General features: G+C 37.5%; 1 protein-coding gene across 3 annotated transcripts in view; it reads left to right on the plus strand.

Annotated features, from left to right (window-relative positions):
- Positions 1 to 19,991, plus strand: part of LOC139817776 (uncharacterized) — a 155,871-nt gene that overhangs the window by 96,472 nt on the left and 39,408 nt on the right. For all 3 annotated transcript variants that reach the window (XM_071786092.1, XM_071786079.1, XM_071786085.1), the window contains exons 3-5: positions 3,300 to 3,438; positions 10,943 to 11,092; positions 13,469 to 13,618. In XM_071786092.1, coding sequence (XP_071642193.1) covers positions 3,300 to 3,438; positions 10,943 to 11,092; positions 13,469 to 13,618 — 439 coding nt within the window. The remainder of the gene's footprint in view (positions 1 to 3,299; positions 3,439 to 10,942; positions 11,093 to 13,468; positions 13,619 to 19,991) is intronic.

The following is a 19,991-nucleotide window of genomic DNA, read 5'->3' on the forward strand; positions in this document are numbered from 1 at the left end:
TGTATTTAAACGGAATTAAAGAAAAAGGGAGATAGATCGAGATCGATAAGGTAGAGGAGCATAAGGGAAATAGACTCGATTTACGGCCAGGGTTTTGTTGCTAGGTCAGACGTCTCACTCTAAAGATTGAGACCCGATATGCCGATCCTTTGGTTTATAGTTGGATTTTATCGCCCGAGGACTTACATTGGTTTTGTGGCGCTTTTGTACATTTAGTGCGCTGCGCTATAAACCTAAATTCTTATTCTTGTCGCGCGTCACATATAAATATTTGCGAGAGATACGCGAATAACGAGCGTATCTCCTAAAAGATGTTGCGGGGCCTCCGTGTATTGTTGATTGTGTTGCCTCACGGCAAATCGAAGTAGCTCAACTAATATTAAAGTGATGGTCCTATACTTGTGTCGAGATTGGTTTGTTAGTTTACGGTATCGCGTCCTCGTACAACAGCAAGAGAAACGTAGCGGTTTAAGGGAATTACGCGTTCTGACTTTGGCCCCTGGGGCAAAGTTGCTCGACGGAACGGTAAACGTTTACTTATAGTGACGGACGACATGGAAACGGTCAGAATGTATCGACGCACGCGGAAAATCGATTTCCCCCGCGGGAACCGTCGCCGCATGCACGTGAAATGCAGGAGAATGGCCCAAGACGGAAACTCCGAAAGCCGATAATTAGATGGATATCGTATATATATAGAGCACGAAGAACACATATACGCGGGTCGTATGTGGATTGTGGGAATCCCGATGCGAATGGCTCGGTAGCAGCTTGAAACCTGGAAACGTAATTTCCACATTTTCCACGGCGAAATCTTCCGTCCTTCTTCACTTCCCACTTCCCACGGGATATTACAACTATTACAACGAACATTTTTTTCCGCATTTTCGTGAGTGAGGTCATCGATTTTTAATTATCGCACATGACACGAGATGAGTAGACGTAATCGAAAGTAAAAAAAAAAGAACCGTATTAATATGCAGTGGAAATATCTTTTTATTAACATAAGTTTGAAATTAAAATGTGAAAAGAAATAATATTATTCAATTCAATAAGAAAGCTAAAGCTTTCTTAAAACTAAAATCTCGAAGTTATTCGCGTGCCTTTGCATTTTTTATTTTCGTATTTCATATGATACCTTTACAGTTACTGACGTAGAGTTTACCCCGATTAAAATTACCGCTCACTTCATTAAGATGCCGCTCATGTAACGCGATTAAATTGCGTTTAACGTAATCAAGCTTGAATGAGGTAATGTAACTCGAGTCTTCGCATGCAATTAGTCGATTGAAAATGGAATCCTAGGAATTCTCGGCGATGTGCGGATATCACCAAGTGATATCGGATAACCAATGACTCCTCAGGAACGCGAAACCTAGAAGGCTGATTTCCCGTGATGACGTTACTTGCTTTCGACAGCCGATGCTTTTACATCACTCAAGTGGAAGTTTCCTTTAATTAAAAAACCGGTACAATATTTTCTTTTACGTGCTCGCTCGCGATTTTATCACTTCCGTTCTATCTTCCGCAGGATCCAATTCCGCGTTTCCGGATAACGTTAAAAACGCATTTCCGTGAAAGCTGAAACATGATTTTTATTTCAGTTTTTGTTAAAAAGATTTTAACCGTTTATTACATAACTGACCTGTATTCTGACATTTTTCATCCATTTATGAATATTTGCAATTTGTCCTTTGTAATATGATGTTTACGGGGCGAGTTAAAAATTCAAATTTTTTTATTTATATCTCTACGAGCAGCCCCATCGCTAATCTTGTCGATTTATTCTCACATTGCACGCAAATATTGGCACATGACATACAATTTCGTTATGCTGGTTGACCTCAACGATATTAGTTTTACTTTGTCCGACGGTTTCATAAAAAAAAGCAGAAATAATCTCATTTCAAACTCGTCGGCCGAAAGGCTCGGCCACAAAATTAAGTCTTTATTTCATGTAAAAGCTAAATGGCTCAGTTGAAGTTGTCACAGTTTGTCCACCATTGTTGATGTCTTTTTTTTTATCCGGATGAATACCCTTTATAACAATTGCAATAACCGCGTCAAAAGGTGCAGCCACTGTAATTTCAAGCTTCGACTTCAAAGCACCATCGAACTAGATTGCTCCGTTGCGTTGGTCTGTTTGTTCATGTTATCATATTAATCTCCGTTGAATTTTCTCTTCTTTTATCTCACACTAAAAAAAAATTTGTTAATTCCAGAAAATATTTAGTCCGATACGAGTAACTAAATATGTTAGTTAACTAAACATTAGTTGTTTCAACAATTATTAAGTTGCACTAAAACTGATATAAATGCATTCATGTCAACCTTTAGAATTTTTTAATCAAGAATTAATTACTTCAACTGATATTTAGTTAAACTAACTAAAATGTTTAGTTGCTTGTATCGGACTAAATATTTTTTGAGATTAACAAATTTTTTTTCTCAGTGCAGTTATCTATAGAATTAGTTAATACTAATTTCAGAATATACTTGCATTATTCTAAGAAATTCTAAAAAATTTTAACAGCTTTTGCTTTCTCTAAACATTTTAAACATTACAATTTTAATAAATAATTCAACGCGGTGTTTGATTTGCAATGATATATATATATATATATATATATATATATTGGATGCTTTCCATTTAGTGACACAAGTCGACACAAATGTTGTTCTATCTTTCTTGACATTCAATGTGTAACAAAGACAGAACGAGACTTATGTTGACTTGTGTCAGTAAATGGAAAGCACCCATTAATTAATGTCGCTTTTGCGATTTATCGCCAGACAATAATTTTCTATTTTATTGCAAACGATATTTCAGCTCGGTCTTTAATTAAAGATATTTCTTTTGTAATAATATATTATTCTAGAAAGTATAAAATTCCAACATTCCTTAACCCTCCAATAGGCGCGTGAAAATTAGAAACGTAAAAGGGTGCACGGAGTGGAGTGTAAATTACACCCCATTATTTATGTTATAAATATTAAACCAATTAATATTTTTAATTTTCTGTTTAATATTATTTGTTGTTGCACATATTTTAAAGTATATTAATAAGTTAAAACTTTAATTTTAATGTTTTTTCGATAATAATTGGTTCTGCATTGAAATGAGTCCAGAATACTCATTCGGAGAAAAGAAACTCATTAAGAGTAAAATACACCCCACGCGCCCACTGAGGGGGGGGGGGGATTTATAATGCTCGATCAGAAGAGATACAAGCTGATATATTTCGTATTCTTATCGGTCCTGATCGCAAAGTGAGCGGATCTTCTCATTGACGCGTTAGCACTCACTGTTGCAGATGGTGGTTGGAGTCTGTCAGAAAAAGCGGCAGTGCAAATTCAACACTAACCCGAAGACCTTCCAAGGTGATCCCTGCCCCGGATTACGGAAGTACATCGAAGTCGCCTACAAATGCCGTCCCTGTAAGTATCCTTATCCGTATATATGCAGATACATTCACATATACGTCTCTGAACGGATATACGCGCGAACGTGCGCGAGGAGACGCGAGATCGAGCTGCGCTTTTGGGAGAGAGAGAGAAGGGATCGTTTTTCTCCGAGACATCCGATTCCTTTTTATGCGAACATCGAGCGTTAGGTCGGTTCGCCGCGCGCATAAGAACCCGGCGATATCGATGAAATTCCTCGCGCGACACGCACGACGGATCGGCGGAAGATTCGCGGGGAAATTCTCAGGCGCGACGTGATCCGGCAAATTCCGGCGGCTGCGGGAATATTTACTGCGGATAAAAACGTAATTTTGCCATCATTCCGAGATCGAGTAGAAATTCAAGTAAGATCCTGACTATACAAGTAATATGTCTTGCTATCACGACTTTATTTTATTAGTGGTTGCCCGTATTTTACGGCGAGTTTACTTACTACTTTAAGCAGTTAGACAGATGACTATGGATAAGATTTAAAAAATTAATTTTAAACAAAATGATATAATAATTTATTTGTCTCTTCTCGAAGAGCCAGTTTTAACGCTCTTGCTTCGGACATCGAAGTTTATAAATTCTCGCTTTATATTACATAGAATTTCATTGTATTTGCCGAGCTTAGCGCGAATACGAACAAAAACATAAACTGTAACGAAACGATATCAGAGATCTATAACATACGCATTCCCCTAAAGCAACGAAGACAACCTGTTGCAGTAACAAGCTTCAAGTAATTTTTGCTGCGGAGTATATAGCAAATACTCCATCGCGGCGCGTTTTACATTCTGTAGGTCCGCGCCGGTTCCTGCAGCCGTGCTCAAGCCACAGTCATCTCATTGTTTACTGCGCACACGGTAAATCCAAGTGCTTTTTCGGGGCACTACCGGCAGCGTTAAATCACTCTGCAGAACAAAGGTGTGTCAGTTTCGTGTGTTGAAAAAGCTTATCGGCAAAACATAAGCGCAAGAAACATGGTTTCGTAACTGGTTTATTTTAGTTCGATATGATACGGGAATGTTGAATAGCAAACTTGTACAATATGCTTATTATTTCTTTGTTTTCTTTCACAATTCAAATACACAAGACGTTTTTAACTATACATATAGAAAATATTAAACGTATTGTACATCGTAGGTATACTATTGAAGTTTAGCTCTCGAATTGAATGGAAAGCAATATACATTTTTTTTTACACATTTCGATTATTTACAATGGATTTGCTCTAAATCGCAGATTTATCACGTTGCGTGTTACACTTTTAAAATATTGCGTACACTTTTTTATGCCATTTGCACCAAAACAAATCTGATAACATTGAAGTACTAAATGCATTATTTTATATATTCCATATAACCATATATATCGTTAACAAGATATGATATAAAAGTTATTTCAATTTTTAAAAAATGTCATATTTTGCGTTTTAAAACGAATGTTTTTTTATCTACAAATATTATTAAAAGTCGTAAAATAAACATTATTACATTTAAAAATTTTACATTTTAAAATCGTCTACTTTGTAGACGAATTTTTGAAGTGACTCGTATAGCATACTTTATGTTAATTATTGTTAATTATTTTTATTATCATACATATACATATGTACATGTAAGTAATTTTTGATTAACCTGTTAGCTTTAACTGTTACTAAAAAATAGTTTTTAAAGAATAGACACAACATAGTAAAAATATTATGTTTATCAAATTAAATATAACAAATTAATTTTATATAATATATACACTTATTTTTAGTTTTCCATATTTAAATAGTTTTTGATGTAATATATTTCTTATAATTTCTATTTATTGTGTTTACAACAAGCTTTCTTATTTGTAATTTATGTTGAGAAACGAAAAACAAATTAATATAATTAAATGCGCGGTAAAGATAGCATTGAATGAACGAAAAATACAGCATTTAATATATCCAATGCTTATTTAATTGTAGAGTAACTTACAAGACAATTTTTGCTTAACAAGCTTCGCAATCAGCCTGCGAGATTATTTTCAGAAGAACAGTGAACGCAGAAACGTCGAACACTTGAACAGATACAAAGAAAAGTTTGGGGAAACGAGAGTACATATTATGGCGAGTGAGGTTGAGAAGTTTTCGTGCCGTATTTGCGCCATGTAATATAGAAGACAATGGCTTTGAATACCGTCTCGGAAGTTCTTGCCTTAAGATCTTTCGGAATAATTTTTAACCATAAAAAGATTGTGATCAAACGTAAAGAGCACTTCAAAAATAATTTTTTCTTTAAGATCTACATATTTAACGAGAATAAGTGACAAAAAATTTTTTTTAGAGCAAACGATTTATTTTAGACTAATTGAGAGACACTTTTGTTAACTTAAAATTCTCAAAAAAAGAACAAGTAAAAATATTTCATATTTAATATATTTATATAATGTTGTATTAATAATATCTACTAAATTAATATTACATGTTATATATTGTATTAAATGTTATGTAACGTGATACATATGATATAATCGTGTTTTGAGTAGTATCGCAGTAGTAAAACCATTTATAAGTGGACAAGTAGTATAGATCGACAATTTGAATAGCAGATTATTCGTAGATGTAACAAACTAATAAATAGATTAGTTCTTGAAAAGACTCATTAGAAAAGTCGAAACGTTAAATAAGTTTCATCTATTAAACAAATATTGTATTATTTATTTATGTGATATTTAATGATCATGTAAATTCTCATATTACTTCACTAGTTTTGCAGTGTAATAATATAAAGTAATATAATATGAACATTTAATTAATTTTTATTGCATGAAAAGGATAGATTGCATGAAAAATAATAAATGTGAAAATTAAGGGATAAATTTATATATGCTGTTTTAATACATAAAACTTCAGACGACAGATTATATATAACGCAAGTAATTTCGTGCATCGTTTTTTGCACTGATAGTTCTGTAAAGTACAGCTTAAGTATAATGCGTAATTTTCTGGCTGCGAAATGATGAGTGCAGGAAACTATAAGCGAGAAACCCCTCTGTGTCCCGCGAAACGTTCATTTTACAAAACTTTTATTTTAATTTTTTTTTTGTTAAGAATACCGTGTCGCATACAACGACGAAATAAAAGCAAGCAGTCATTTAGAAAGTATGCGGTTGCACTTCGCAGTTCACCAACGGACACATAGGAAATATGACGATAATGGCAACGCTTTAGACAAAAGTTTATTCTTGCCGCAGTTTCTATTATCTGCAGTAACATATGCGTGTCCGTTGCAACTGCTCACGCAACTTTGCTACTATTACGTTATAATACTTTTATTATTTTATATAAATTCATCGTGTGTAACACACATTGAATATGCAAACTGCAGAATTTCAAATTTCTGTAACTTTATTTTAATTACAATGACATTTTCAGGCAAGCGAATGTTTTCTCATTATTCTCTAACAATACGATGCCATCTATAAATTAATAACTTTGACGTCAAATTAAATTCTGCTTATAGCACATGTATAGTGAAATGTAGATACGCGTATATTCGACGATTTTACGATACATTTTTATCGAAACAGAGAGAAAGAGGGACAAAGAGAGAAGAACCCATTATCTCCGAATGAAGTTCTATTCGTGAATCCATTAAAATGTATATTCGCGTTCCGCGTATTTACATCCGTCACAACTTCGCCCGAAAACGAAACGCTGGGATGACGCGTGTACGTGGCTAACGCGGTTGTCCTCTGTAATACATCAACGGGACGATTACATATTACAGGTGTCGCGTTACGTGCCAAAGCCAGCCGACACCTCACGCGCCGCCCGCAAATCTATCCGGCGACAACACGTGCCACTTATTGCACCGATGTACACGCACAATAAGCTGCGTATACGAACGTGCTTAATCTGTCTAATCAATTTTTGCCCCCGTTCATCCGACCGATGATCAATGTAATGAGGAGTAAACGAGGTAGCTTCATGTTTCGCATCGCGATGAGATTTGCAACGCGCATAATGAGCACTCAGATCGCAACCGGATAGTGTTTATGTATACCTGAATGCGATTGACGAATATAAGCATATTTTTAGGGATCCGACTTCTCGATCTGCGTTTATATACGCAATCTAAAAGTATAATTTATTTTAAAACTTCAAAAATTGTTGCAGTGATTTTTTCGTATGTATTGGTTGAGATACATTATTACATTAACTAGTGAATAATGCAATTATTTATCACACGTTTGCTTAATAATTCGCAGCGTGTAATTGTACCTGTCCATCTATTTTTATGACTTGTTTTACGTTTTTTTTTTTTTAATTTATGCCACTCCTCCTACAGAAGTCATTATTACACGCTACGTGCGATTCACCCATCTTAGGATGTAATAGACTATCCTTATCAGCTCCTTGGCTTTGTCGGTCACCCTCGACACGTATTCCTCCTCCGCGGTATTCGCGTCCACACCGCACCGAAGTAGAGTGTTCGAAAAAGGGCCGGACGTACCTTGAAAAGAATTCCATTCGTCGGCGCTACACGGGGCCGCTCCGGGTACCGACGTGCCCTGTCGGAAAGAGAAGGGCACGTACTCGCTCGCGTTTACCTCTTTTCTCGCCCCCGCCCCATGCACACGAGCATACGTGGAAACTGGAGATTCCATCGATGTCAGGAAAAGTAGGTCGATCGAAGTCCCGGCCTTTTGCTGAAAAAGCGAGGAACCGGCTCCATTGTCGCTTCGAGTAGTCCGCCGTCGAGGGAATTACCTCTCTCCCCTTTCAACCCTCTTTCCACTACTCTTCCGCGCCATGGCGGCGCTTCCTCTTTTTTGCCAATTAAAGCCCCAGACTGGACATTTCTCTCTCTCTCTCTCTCTCTCTCTCTCTCTCTCTCTCTCTCTCTCTCTCTCTCTCTCTCTCTCTCTCTCTCTCTCTCTCTCGCGCGCTCTCTTGCTCTTTCTTCCTCTCTCCTTCTTTCTCTTGCATGAGCTCCACGGAGTATCCCACGGCAATAAGGAAGTTCCGCGAGCTCTCTCGCGTATACCATGGATTCGCTCTTCCGGGCGAAATTTCACGGGCCATTGACGCCCCGGTCTTTGATATGTCCGTTGGATAGCGCTGGCCACTTCTATACGTGGATACGAGCCTCGAGAGAGCTCCGGCAAAAGGGTATGGCGTGGCGATTTTTGCTTTGCATGTAACGCGGCCATAATAGCGCGATACGGACAATATTCCACGTAGGAAAATCTTAGGGCTGGCGCGAACCGACGTAATCTTATGCGCCGTGGATAATGTGGAAGATTGTATTAAAAAGAGTAAGCCATCTTCACGTTTTAAAGTCGCCTTTTATGATACCACGGTATCGCGATAGCATTAGCTTTTATTACAGCCAGGGATGCTTAATTTAGGTTAGCTTAACTTTCGGATGTTATAATCATAGCTTAAAGAATTAGGACTTTACACCAACTTTCGGGTTTTAAGTGTCATGACTGGATACACAGATGAGAGCAATGCAAACTTTATCATTATTGTTTTAAAGCAAAGGATTGTTTGTTAAAATAATAATAACACATCTTGTTAGAGTTGAGATTAGATGTATTTATTAGCTGTATATGGGACAGTGTAAATGGAAAATATATCTACAGCTGTAAAAGAACATGATTTATCAGTAATTTAAAAAGCACAAAAGTACAATGTTGAAAATATAAGCGATATTGAATGAAAAATATTAAAATATGTTGTTGAAAGTAGGCCAATTGATGTTTATACTGGTAAAATTGCATGTAGAAAAAACATGTACATACGTTGAAGGAAGTAAGAGAGTGATTTATATTTGTTTTATTATATTATAGTTGAATATACAGAGTTTCAAAACTGAAACTTATAGAATTTTAAATCAAATGTATTTTAATATAGTTCTGGTCGTAACAAGACTATATTAGTACTAACAATAACTTGTTAGTTAAAGCTCGGCGCTGCTAGGTTGTATATGCGCGTAGAGAGAAAACGAAAAATATATATGAATCCAGAGAAACGCGATATTTTTGTCAGAGGAGCGAAAATATGAGCTAGAAAAAAAAATGAAACTAGATGTAGGTCAGCCAATGTTTATGGTAGCACGGAGTAAAGACAAAACGGGCTGATACAGCGGATTGGTAAGATTAGCTGATGTCGTTACGTGGGTTTTGGCGCGCACTGCGGCGATCTTGGTGAAGCTAGCGCGTCAAACAATATGTGTGCACGGCCTCGCATCGCACGTAATTTCGCCTTAAATCGCGCGGTGGTAACCATTGGTAGCCTCGGTTCGCCGGCGGAAGAAGTTCGAAAGCCAGCCACGGCAACCACCGTAAATCGCCAACTCAATAAAGCAGGGCATAACACTTTATCTCGGAGCATAAGTGCACCCGCCGACTTCCGTGCGTGGGTAAGAAACATGGTCGCGGTATGAAAAGATGTTTCCCGGCGCGGTATCGCCTGGGTTATGGTCAAACTTGTTCTTCCGCAACAAAACCGCGATACATCAACGAGTTACCTGCACGGAGGTTTCGCCGCACTCGACCGCGGGTGGATTCACCGGACGTACATCCGGAATTTTTATCGTCAATTCTGCCGCGATGAGACCGCGTTTAATAACACGCGTTTAATTGCAAGTTTACGACGGCAGGAGAGATAAGGAAATAAAGCTTTTTAAGTTCTTAAGGAAAAGGAGCTCCATTATCGTTTTGATAAGACAATAGCCTTATGATTTCGTTATGAAATTGTTCCGCCAAATATGAATGTTTTGCCGATAATGGTTGCACCAAGTTTACGCTTTATGAGCTATTCTCGCAAGATTAACACTTTTTTTAACTGAGAAATATCGTAACTTGTTATCCGTAATTCTTTATTAGTATCGATCGATGTATATATGTGTGATAAAGCTTTTGTTTCGTAGAAAATATTTAAGACTCGGCAAAAGGCTCTTTTATAGATTTGTCCACGTTTATTGGATATTCACGATTAGACCTCGGTGCAGGAGGATCGGCGCAAGACCAAATGCCGGCAATCCGTAAGCTCGCAAACTGCGTCCGTCGGCCGCAAGAAACTTCCCAGCGCGACGCGATCTCTGCATCTCGCAGGAGGGGGGGGGGGGCGAGAAACGCAAAAACGTGCTATCGGCAGCTGCAAGCCATTCCGCTTCATTGAAATTCGCGAGTGCAACATTACGTCGTAACGAGACGAGTAGACAACGTCTGTTTCACCCCGAGGGAACGCCCTTCCGTGAGAAGGCGATCGTGCCTCCTGTGGAGTTTCAATCGCGGAACTCACGATTTGTTGCAATCTCCGACAAAATAGAAAGTTTTTCCTTTTTTTTTCTTTTTTTGTTGTTACCGCGAGAAATAAGCACGGTTGCTCCCTAATAAGGTACACTTCATATATATCGTCACGCGACACATAATTGCATTTTGCGCGACGGCAGCGGCGCGGGCGGCGCGGTGGTGGCCGCTTTATTAAAAGCCGGTTTTGTGGTTTCAGATGAGTTCAGGAGTAAGGTGGCTTGCGAGAACGAAGTCATCAATCTCGTTTGTCATCCCGGTCAGAGGGTGGCGATTTTCAGTGCGTCCTTCGGCAGAACGCAATACGAGTCTCTGCAATGTCCGCAGCCGCTGGGCGTGCAAGAAGAAAGTAAGTGCTGCCATCAATTAATGACATCTTACGTCTCTCCTTTAATCGTAATTTACGACTTGTTGTAACTTATTTTTTTAACTCCGCCTTTTTTCATCGAGATTCCGCGACACGCCTGTTCGACATCGCATTACTCGTTATTATTATAAAGCAGTAAGTAATGCGAACATAAACTCGTGTGCTTCAACGCATTATGAACTCTCGCGTGCTCTTCACGTTTCGATATCATCTTGATTCTGTGTCGCATTGTTCCGAGTATGTCACTCGTAAAAAATATTAACGCGACGACACTCTCCGAGATTATAACTGACGTTATGCAGGCGTATCATAAATCCTGCGTGTCACTAAAGTAATGATGTCCATCATCATACATTGTGTATAAATACCAAACCGAAATTCTGCAAGTCGGGCGACAAATTGTGGGATTTTCGAGACGCTTCAATTTCTAGTAATATAACGGGGGTTCGATCGATAATCTCGGTCGTTCATTTCTTCTATTTGCCGATGAGTTTTTCTGCACAGAGAAGCCCTCGAGTCGATGTTTGTCCTAGTTTATTGTCATACTTGGCGACGAGATTGCGACTCTTTCTTTCGTGGCTGCCGAAGTTTCGGATGAGGTTCGCGCGATGTGGGAAGAGAAAATTAAAGTGAGTTCTCCCGCAGGGTATTCCTGAAAAAAGAAAGGAAGTTGAGTGTTTCCGTTTCCCAAGTGGAGCGGGATAATTCAATGACCGACAGATGCATTTGAGCGCCAAATGTGACGTTTGATATCGGGAAAGCTTGTTATTCGCGTTCGCGCGCCGGGGAGAGCCGCACGTCTCTCACTTTTAATTCAGGAAGAGCGTGGAGCTTACTTGCCTCTCGTTCTTAAGACGCAGTTTTATTTAACTTTTCAAAGTAAATTCTTTTAACTCGCGAATGAATGCTCCAGTCGACCGCTCGCGTTCCCACGACGACTTTTTGTCCCGTCCAATCAATCGATTCCTACGAAAGCGCACGAAGAGAACGCTGAAACGAGGAAACGTAAACGAGAATGGCTCACTGCGAAGACCGTACTACTGATACTTTAACGATACCATTTAATTCTGAAACATTGAAACGTTTATTTTTCACGTACACATTAAAGGATGTTCTTATTTATCTGACTGGTCTTCTCTTTTAGTTTCAACATTATATCGTGTCTCGAATTTTTAATAATAATTCCAGATTACTTTAATCATTTGAGACAATAATCCACGCATACATGATGGAACTATTCTTATAACCTTACTAGCTACAGCTAACTAACTTTAGAGATAAAACTAGAAAGACAGAAGGGAAGAATCAATTACTCTCAGTTAAGTTAAGTTATAAAAAAAGATTTTATTTTTTATTTGCCTTTTTACTCTTCTTAAAAGAAAATATTATTTCTGTTCCCTTTATGGGCAAAGGAAATTCTGGTTTTACAGTTGTATGAATAGCTCGGCTCTGTTCACGATGATCCAATAAATCTCTCCATTCCACACAATTCCTTGGTCCACTTATCCGGTCATCATCCGCCAACTCGTAGAGCTACCCTTTAACGCGAAGGATCGAAAGGTTGCTTGCAGCTTGAGTGCGACAATAAGGAACAAAATCTACCGAAATGGTGCCGCGTTATAATAGTGCTTTTTCGTGCTTCCTCGTCATGAATGGCTCGCGCCGCTCGCGGTCGCCTTGATATCCCTTTACGAGACGCGCTGCGTCGTCACGTCTCAGGTCAACTTGAGTGATACGTACATTTTCTCGCACAAAAGCGTATCGGAAACTCCAAAGACTTCCTGCTCTTCCTTGGATTCCGTCTTCCGTCTTTTCTGTCATTCTGCATGAAATCGGATCGATATATATTCTCATTCTTTCTCCGATGCGACTGTGTATTGTCTAAGAATTTTTCCAAGTCTTATTCAATAACGAAAACAACGTGTCACGCGGTGTCTTTTCAAGTCTTTTGTAAATCATAAATGGTGTAAACAGAATCTTACATGTTTTGTAAATGTTGAACGCAAGTTCGCGAATTAAGAGATCCTTCTACTTGTCTTAGACTGAAGAGTTAATTGCATGTAGCAAATGCGTTTTGCATAATGTTTACGTAATCTTCACGTGACTTTTAATCTAACCAAGCAAAGGTGGATTTATATACGTGTAACTCTTGAAAACTCTATCTTTGTAAATTTTTGTTAAAATGAGCTAGTCATTATCGTTTTACCTTTGTGAAATTGTTATTACGAAATATACAAATTTTGTTACTTCCTGCGTAATTATCGCGTTAAATGTTCTATATGGAACATCACGAACACGAATTTCTATTAGTTTTCTTATATACTGTATATTATTATTGTTATCGTTATACTGTTACAGCTTGCATGATGGACTTTGCAACGGAAACCGTAATGCAATTATGCCACGGTAAACGACGATGCTCGGTGGTGGCTAACAGCACAACGTTTGGTAGACCAGACCCTTGCAGCCCAGACAGCAAAACGTATCTCAAAGTCGTGTACACCTGCGGTGAGCGAAAGAAATTCTCTTGCTTCAATTTTGCTGTTATGAAATGATCAAATACAGTTTGTCTTGTAATATATAGCTAATGATTTATTTTCAGAGTTAAAATATATTTAAAAAATTTAATCACATATTTTCATCTTTTACGAATAATATAAACGCTATAAATATCTGTCTATTAGAAATCTTGGTGTTAGAATAAGGAACAATAGCTTTGGCTAATTTTAAATACGATTATAATCGATTACTAACAAAGAGACATTCTGTGTTTTCTACCGTTCGCAACTCAGCTCGCAAATAAGATAGACAAGTTGATGATTGAGTTGCAATAACATTATGAAAAAAATAGCGGTAATGGGTACAGCATATAGTCGTACAGAGAGAAAAGTAATTACTTATTTAAACGAGAAAATTGTACGAGCGTTTTTCCGAGGAACTGTAGCCGGCGGCGATTCACCGTTGCAATCCTTGAAAAGTAGCGAGAAAAACTGATATTACGAACCGTGCAATAACGTGTAGGGGGGGATCTATCCGGAGCTTGCTGCACAATGGCGTATAATGAGCGCAGGAACGCTCTTCCTCTGAGGAGAAGTTATTTTATTGCAAGGTTCGAAGTGACTCGGCGCGGCAGCAACGAGTCAGCGACAGCTTTAAACAAAATGACGTCGTCGCAAGGTCTTTCCTTCAACCCGGGACGGGACTCGTACTGAATTTCGTCCTCGACATTTTTAATGGGCACTCTCCTCAGGAAGGGTACGTCACGAAGAATGGCGAAAGAAACTGTTGTGAAAACTGTCGACGAAAACTAACGAGCGGCATCAGCCGGAACGTATTTCGAGCGATATTCCATGACGTCGCAGGACGCTATATCCCCCTGAGAAAACTAGAATTTTCCGCGGCCATCATCGTGATACAGGTTGCAATTTCAGTCCGCGTGTTTACTTGTTTACTTATGTTCGAGCGTATCCGCAATAATAATTTTGCGCGAGCATCGATTAACGGCAACGTCGGTTATATCGTCGATCGGGTGGCCACGTTTTTTTTTAAACTAATAAAGAATTCGCCGCAATTTAATCAAAAAATAAAAAATAAACATGTAGAACGAGTTGTGTGGAACGTAAATGCGCCCAGTCGCAATATTTGCATCGTCGTTGAATTTTCGTGCGCGAGTACACACGCTCGTGTACAAACGCTTTTCGCGGAAATCTTCGAATCTTTTCAGCGAAGCCGCGACGCCGCAATAACATTCTTCGCGAAAAGTTGCACGCGAATTGGGAGACGTTAACAGGGGAAGTTTTATACCACTACTTGCTAGATGCTTATGTCGTCCCTCGTGAGAGCGGCGCACGGTCGTCACAGTGTTACTCCATGCCCCAATTTTTTTTTACTTTTACGAACGAAATTACATACTTCGCGTACACGTACATTTTGTCAGTAAATAGCACAGTGTGCTCTTATAACTGGGTATTACTTTGTTGCGGAATACCTCGTTTACATTAATCGTAACCATTTTTTACCTTCTTAACAAAGGAAGGAAAGTGTAGAAAAGACGATGCTGTGTTATAAAAAATACGCTGTAATTTTTCTTGAAACATGTAAAATTTATTCCTACCGTGGAAACTGGCTCGTGAATTCTTCCCTATAGAACTTATTTTTAAGAAGAATAGAAGCTGAATGAGGAGAAGAAGAATTGAGAAATAATTTAAGTATCGAGATAACATTACGTATAAATAACATCATTTTCTAACTTAATATTTTTATTTAAAGTACCCATATTTAAGACATTTCCTTTTGATCTCGCTTCGATCATTCGGCACTTCGGAGTTAACGCGATACTCATTATAAATTTCGGATACAGTACAGTTGTGAAATGCATTCTCCTTCATATTTTATTAATATGATACGGATTAAAATTTTTTGATTGGAAAGATTCGAGCTGAATTTTTCGAGTTGAAATTAAAGTCGCGATTAAAATGGTAAGTGCCTCTTGGCACTGGAAGGATAGGGAGTCGCGTTGGCCCTTTCGTGGCTCGTCGCACGTCAAATTACCGGCCGTAAACGACCGTGCACGGATTATGATTCGTGCGACGTAGCCGAGAGAACGCATTTGTATGTGCCTGTGAATGCCCGCCGATGCGAGCTCATTAGTCAATGTCACTTCGGTTCCTGTTACCGACCGGCAACGTTTGCGAGAGAGAAAAAAAAGGGAATCGTCGCTCGGTATTCTAATTTGGCGGCGAGTCATGCACAGTTCTTCGTGGCACGCGGCTGTCCCGGTGGCCGCGGGCAAAATATGCGCATTCGTTGATACGTGAAAAAATTCGTGAAGTAATGAACGTCCGTCGATCGGAGTCGGTCGCATCTCTTCGCGATCGAACGTTTTGAAATATCATAAAACCACATTTTACAACGATTTTTATAACAATGTTGTTATACAATTGACTTCGGAAACGTCTGTAGAATGCTAACATAGCGATGTGAAGGTTTCATGGTCGATTTAAGTTTTTCCTTTTTCCACCCTTAAAAGAGCGATGCGTTCATACTTTTTTTTCAAATTGAGATTGCTTTTCCGTGTACTTAATGCCCGACTTAATATCAAAAAATTATACCGGATTTCGAAATAAGTTTCTTACTTATTCGTTGAACCACGTTTAAAGTAATTCGAGGTATTCTAAGGCAATATCAAATCTTCCTTCTTACTCATGCATATATGCGCACACGTTGCCAAGAGAACATGCTCGAGGAATAATAAAATGGCATGATAAGAAAGTAAGGCTTGTTGTGAATCGAATTTTTTCGCGGCGTAGATTGCTGATTCAAAAAATTGAATTGTACAAAAATTACGTCGGAATTATTTTATTCATTGCGATACTTTCGATAAAATTGATACTAAATACATATAGATGAAAGCATAATTATGAAATATTGATTATATTTTATAAATCATATCCCCATTATGTTCGGATTTTGTATGCATTTTGAACTTTACTTTAATGAGATGTAGATTCAAATTACAGAGTATTGCGTGTCGAAAATATTCATATTTGAATAAAAAAAAATTACATTATAATATTTTTTATTTATGTGTTGCAATAATATTATTTGTAATTTTTTACTTACATTTTCGAAGATTAGCAAGACAATAAACTTATGATGTAAATGCGATCATTTGACAAAATTTTTGCGATTAAAAGATGAAAACGCATGAAAAACCGTGGATATTTTATCGACGATATAAACTTAATATGTAGCGAACGACAATGCCGGAAACATTCTTTCCGTTGAGCTTGCATTTGATTGGATGACGATATTCAGAATGGAATCAAACGTACTTCCCATACTATTCATGCTATTTCTGTAAAGCGCGTGCTTTCCATACTATTCATACTATTTCTCTAAAGCACGTTGTTCGTTGTCTTCTTTGCTAAGTTCTCCCGAGGTATTTACTTGGAACAATTATCGAGCGATTTCAAAGTGTAATTGGATCCGCATGAATTATCAATGTACATCAAAGTCCCACCTCCTCCTCTTTGATCCGACACGAGCGTGGATCGTCAATCGCGCTGGAGTTGGAAGTAAAGCTCTGCAAATCCACGTTCCACCGAGATAGATGTAATCGAGTCCCTATCGATTATTGCAGCATTGGAAATATGCTAATCAGGTTAGATATATGATCAGGATATATTTATTATCAATAATATAACAAAATTGGCGAAGTACACAAGAATACGAGTTATCCATTATGATTCTGACTCGTTAAATTGGATGTTTGCCTAAACTTTACATGCAGGTTTTAGTAATACGATTAAAAATAATCGTTCGTAAAATATTTTATTTTTTGACGAAGAAGTAAAAAACTCATCTTTTGATATATTTCAACTTTCAATTCTATTCTGTACTTTTTCTTTTTCTTTTTTTGTCTTAAATTGAAACAGTAAAAATAATAAAAAAAACGCTTCTTAAGAATTACTCGGACATTATAAGGATATAAAGTCAGTGATAAAATGCTCTTTCCATAATACGTGTATAAAATTTTTAATCGTCACAAATTAGTCTCCGTACGCTAAACATATATTTTTCCGCGAGGTAATATCCGCGAAGTAAAAAATCTCTCTTTCAAGCGGAACTTATTTACAGCAGAAGCTATTAAAGAACTATGCTGGTAGGAATAAGAGAAGGGTAAACTTCAGGGAAAAAAATATTCAAAGCATGTGTTTTTTTCTGGTGGTATGCGAACTTTCATAATTTATAAGAGGCAAAACACGGTACCATCTACAAAGCCGGATAAAGTAACTACTGATTCCATTCATCAACTCTATTTATAAACGGTGGTTTATTAACCGTAAAAGTTTATTCCATCACTGTCGTTTGCACTTAACTCAACGTTGTAACTGTTTCGATTTGTGTAATTAGATTCTCGGGGCTAAAAGTTTCAGGATTTTTCATGAAAGATACCAAAGACAGATTTACCTTGTTAACTAACACTTATATATATAGAAAACAATTTAACCCAACAATAAATATTCCATAAAGTAATTTCCTGTTTCTAAAATTACATTGCAAATATTGTATTATTTTCTAATGAAATTAATTTTTCAATTGTAATTATTTTCTGATAAAATTAATTTTTTGTATTTGTGTTAATTCTAATGCTCTTCTCTATTCGATTCGACAGTAGCGACGTTCAATAATTCCAACAAAGTTTAGGTACGAATCGTTAAATATTACATAGCTAAACTTTTCCAGATAACGTTGCTTGATTAATCATAAATCATGATAATGGTTATTAGCTGGTGTTACGTACAACGAGAATGAGCAACTTGAGAATTCTCCTCTGTTATATATTACGTCTGTTATATTAATTATTATCCACGTCTCTTCAACGATAGAAGCTAAATTCGTTGGATTTCACCATCCATTTCCCTGGTACAAACTGAATCACCCGTTGATTTCACACATGGGATCTCGTTGACAAAGTGAATGTACATACGTAGCCTACATCCAAAGCCAAATCAGTCGACGCTTAACGATGTATGAATGCATTGCTTAATTCCACGGATATATACGAATACATCGGTTGATATCAGTCAATCGAAAAAAATAGATTAAGCTCATGGTTTATTTTCGTCTCGTCGCGCGCGCGCGGTTGCGGTTAATTATTACTTGTTTTTCGCAAGAGAATTGCCAATTCTCGCCGATAGTGCCCGACTGATTTTGCCGTTTTATATACATGCGTCGTCCGTCGGACGTATAAAATCATTTATGGAAATATCTTTTAATCACATTTTGCAAGATTGTTCAATTCAGTTTAATACGTTTAAATAATTTTCTAGAAGACGTTAATTGAACAATTTCGTTGAAAATCATCTTCAAAACTTTGATTGAATTCACTTTTTGCATTTGCAATACTTTCAAACTTTTTTTCAGTTTTTAAGTTGCTAAACTTTTCTTATTACAATCTCTTCCTTTTTTTTTGCCTTTTATAGAGATATTTTCGTGACCTAAGATTTTTCGAAATAGAATTCAATAGAATGGTTGAAATTGGCGGCCAGCCGCTTTTACATAATAGCCGTTCGATTTACAATAATAGGGGGCCATTGATACGCTCCGTGCTGCTTAACGAAGCGTCGATGCATCACGGCAATTCGTCTCAATTGAATTTTGACACGTGGCTGAAGAGCCATGTCAATCAACGATAGAAAATCAAGCTCTCGCGTAGCCACGAAGCTAATTAGGGATCGAAGTGCCAACTCGATGGCGCATACGGCTATATAGCTACTTTACATCACAGGGTTCATCGCGAGGTAATGACCCCTCGAATTTCAGCCATTAATCCGACCTACGTTGCTAATGAAAAATATCCTTCATGGGACGAATAATCAATTCAATCCGCGTGGAACGGAGTCATTATTCGATATTGACTAATAATTTACATTTAAACGGTATATTTCAAAGCACGGCGTTGTTATAGTTTATTAATTCTTTGTTAACTCTTGAGCCCCGCTATCTTTATTTATCAACAAGAATGCGAGCGTTTGATATTTATCGCATTGTTGTAGCTGCAATATATTTTCATTAGAAATGCGGCGAGCGCTAACATATCACAATTTATTTTGGTTACAGAGACGTATTTTAATTAATAAATAGCAAATGCACGAGATTGTTTGCATTAACGATGGATGATGTTTCAGAAATATGTGCTATATTTCTAAAACTTTACTGTCGCAAAATATTTGCGAGAGCATAAGGGATCTGTGTGTTATTGATTATATTTGTTTTAAAGAAAAAATAAATGTTGACAAGTGCCACTAGTTACTCTATCATATGTGCGCTCGAAAATTAAAGAGGAAAAAATCATACCGATTTTTTAACATTTAGG

This window comes from Temnothorax longispinosus, chromosome 1, assembly GCF_030848805.1.
Source record: "Temnothorax longispinosus isolate EJ_2023e chromosome 1, Tlon_JGU_v1, whole genome shotgun sequence".
Classification (NCBI taxonomy): domain Eukaryota; kingdom Metazoa; phylum Arthropoda; class Insecta; order Hymenoptera; family Formicidae; genus Temnothorax; species Temnothorax longispinosus.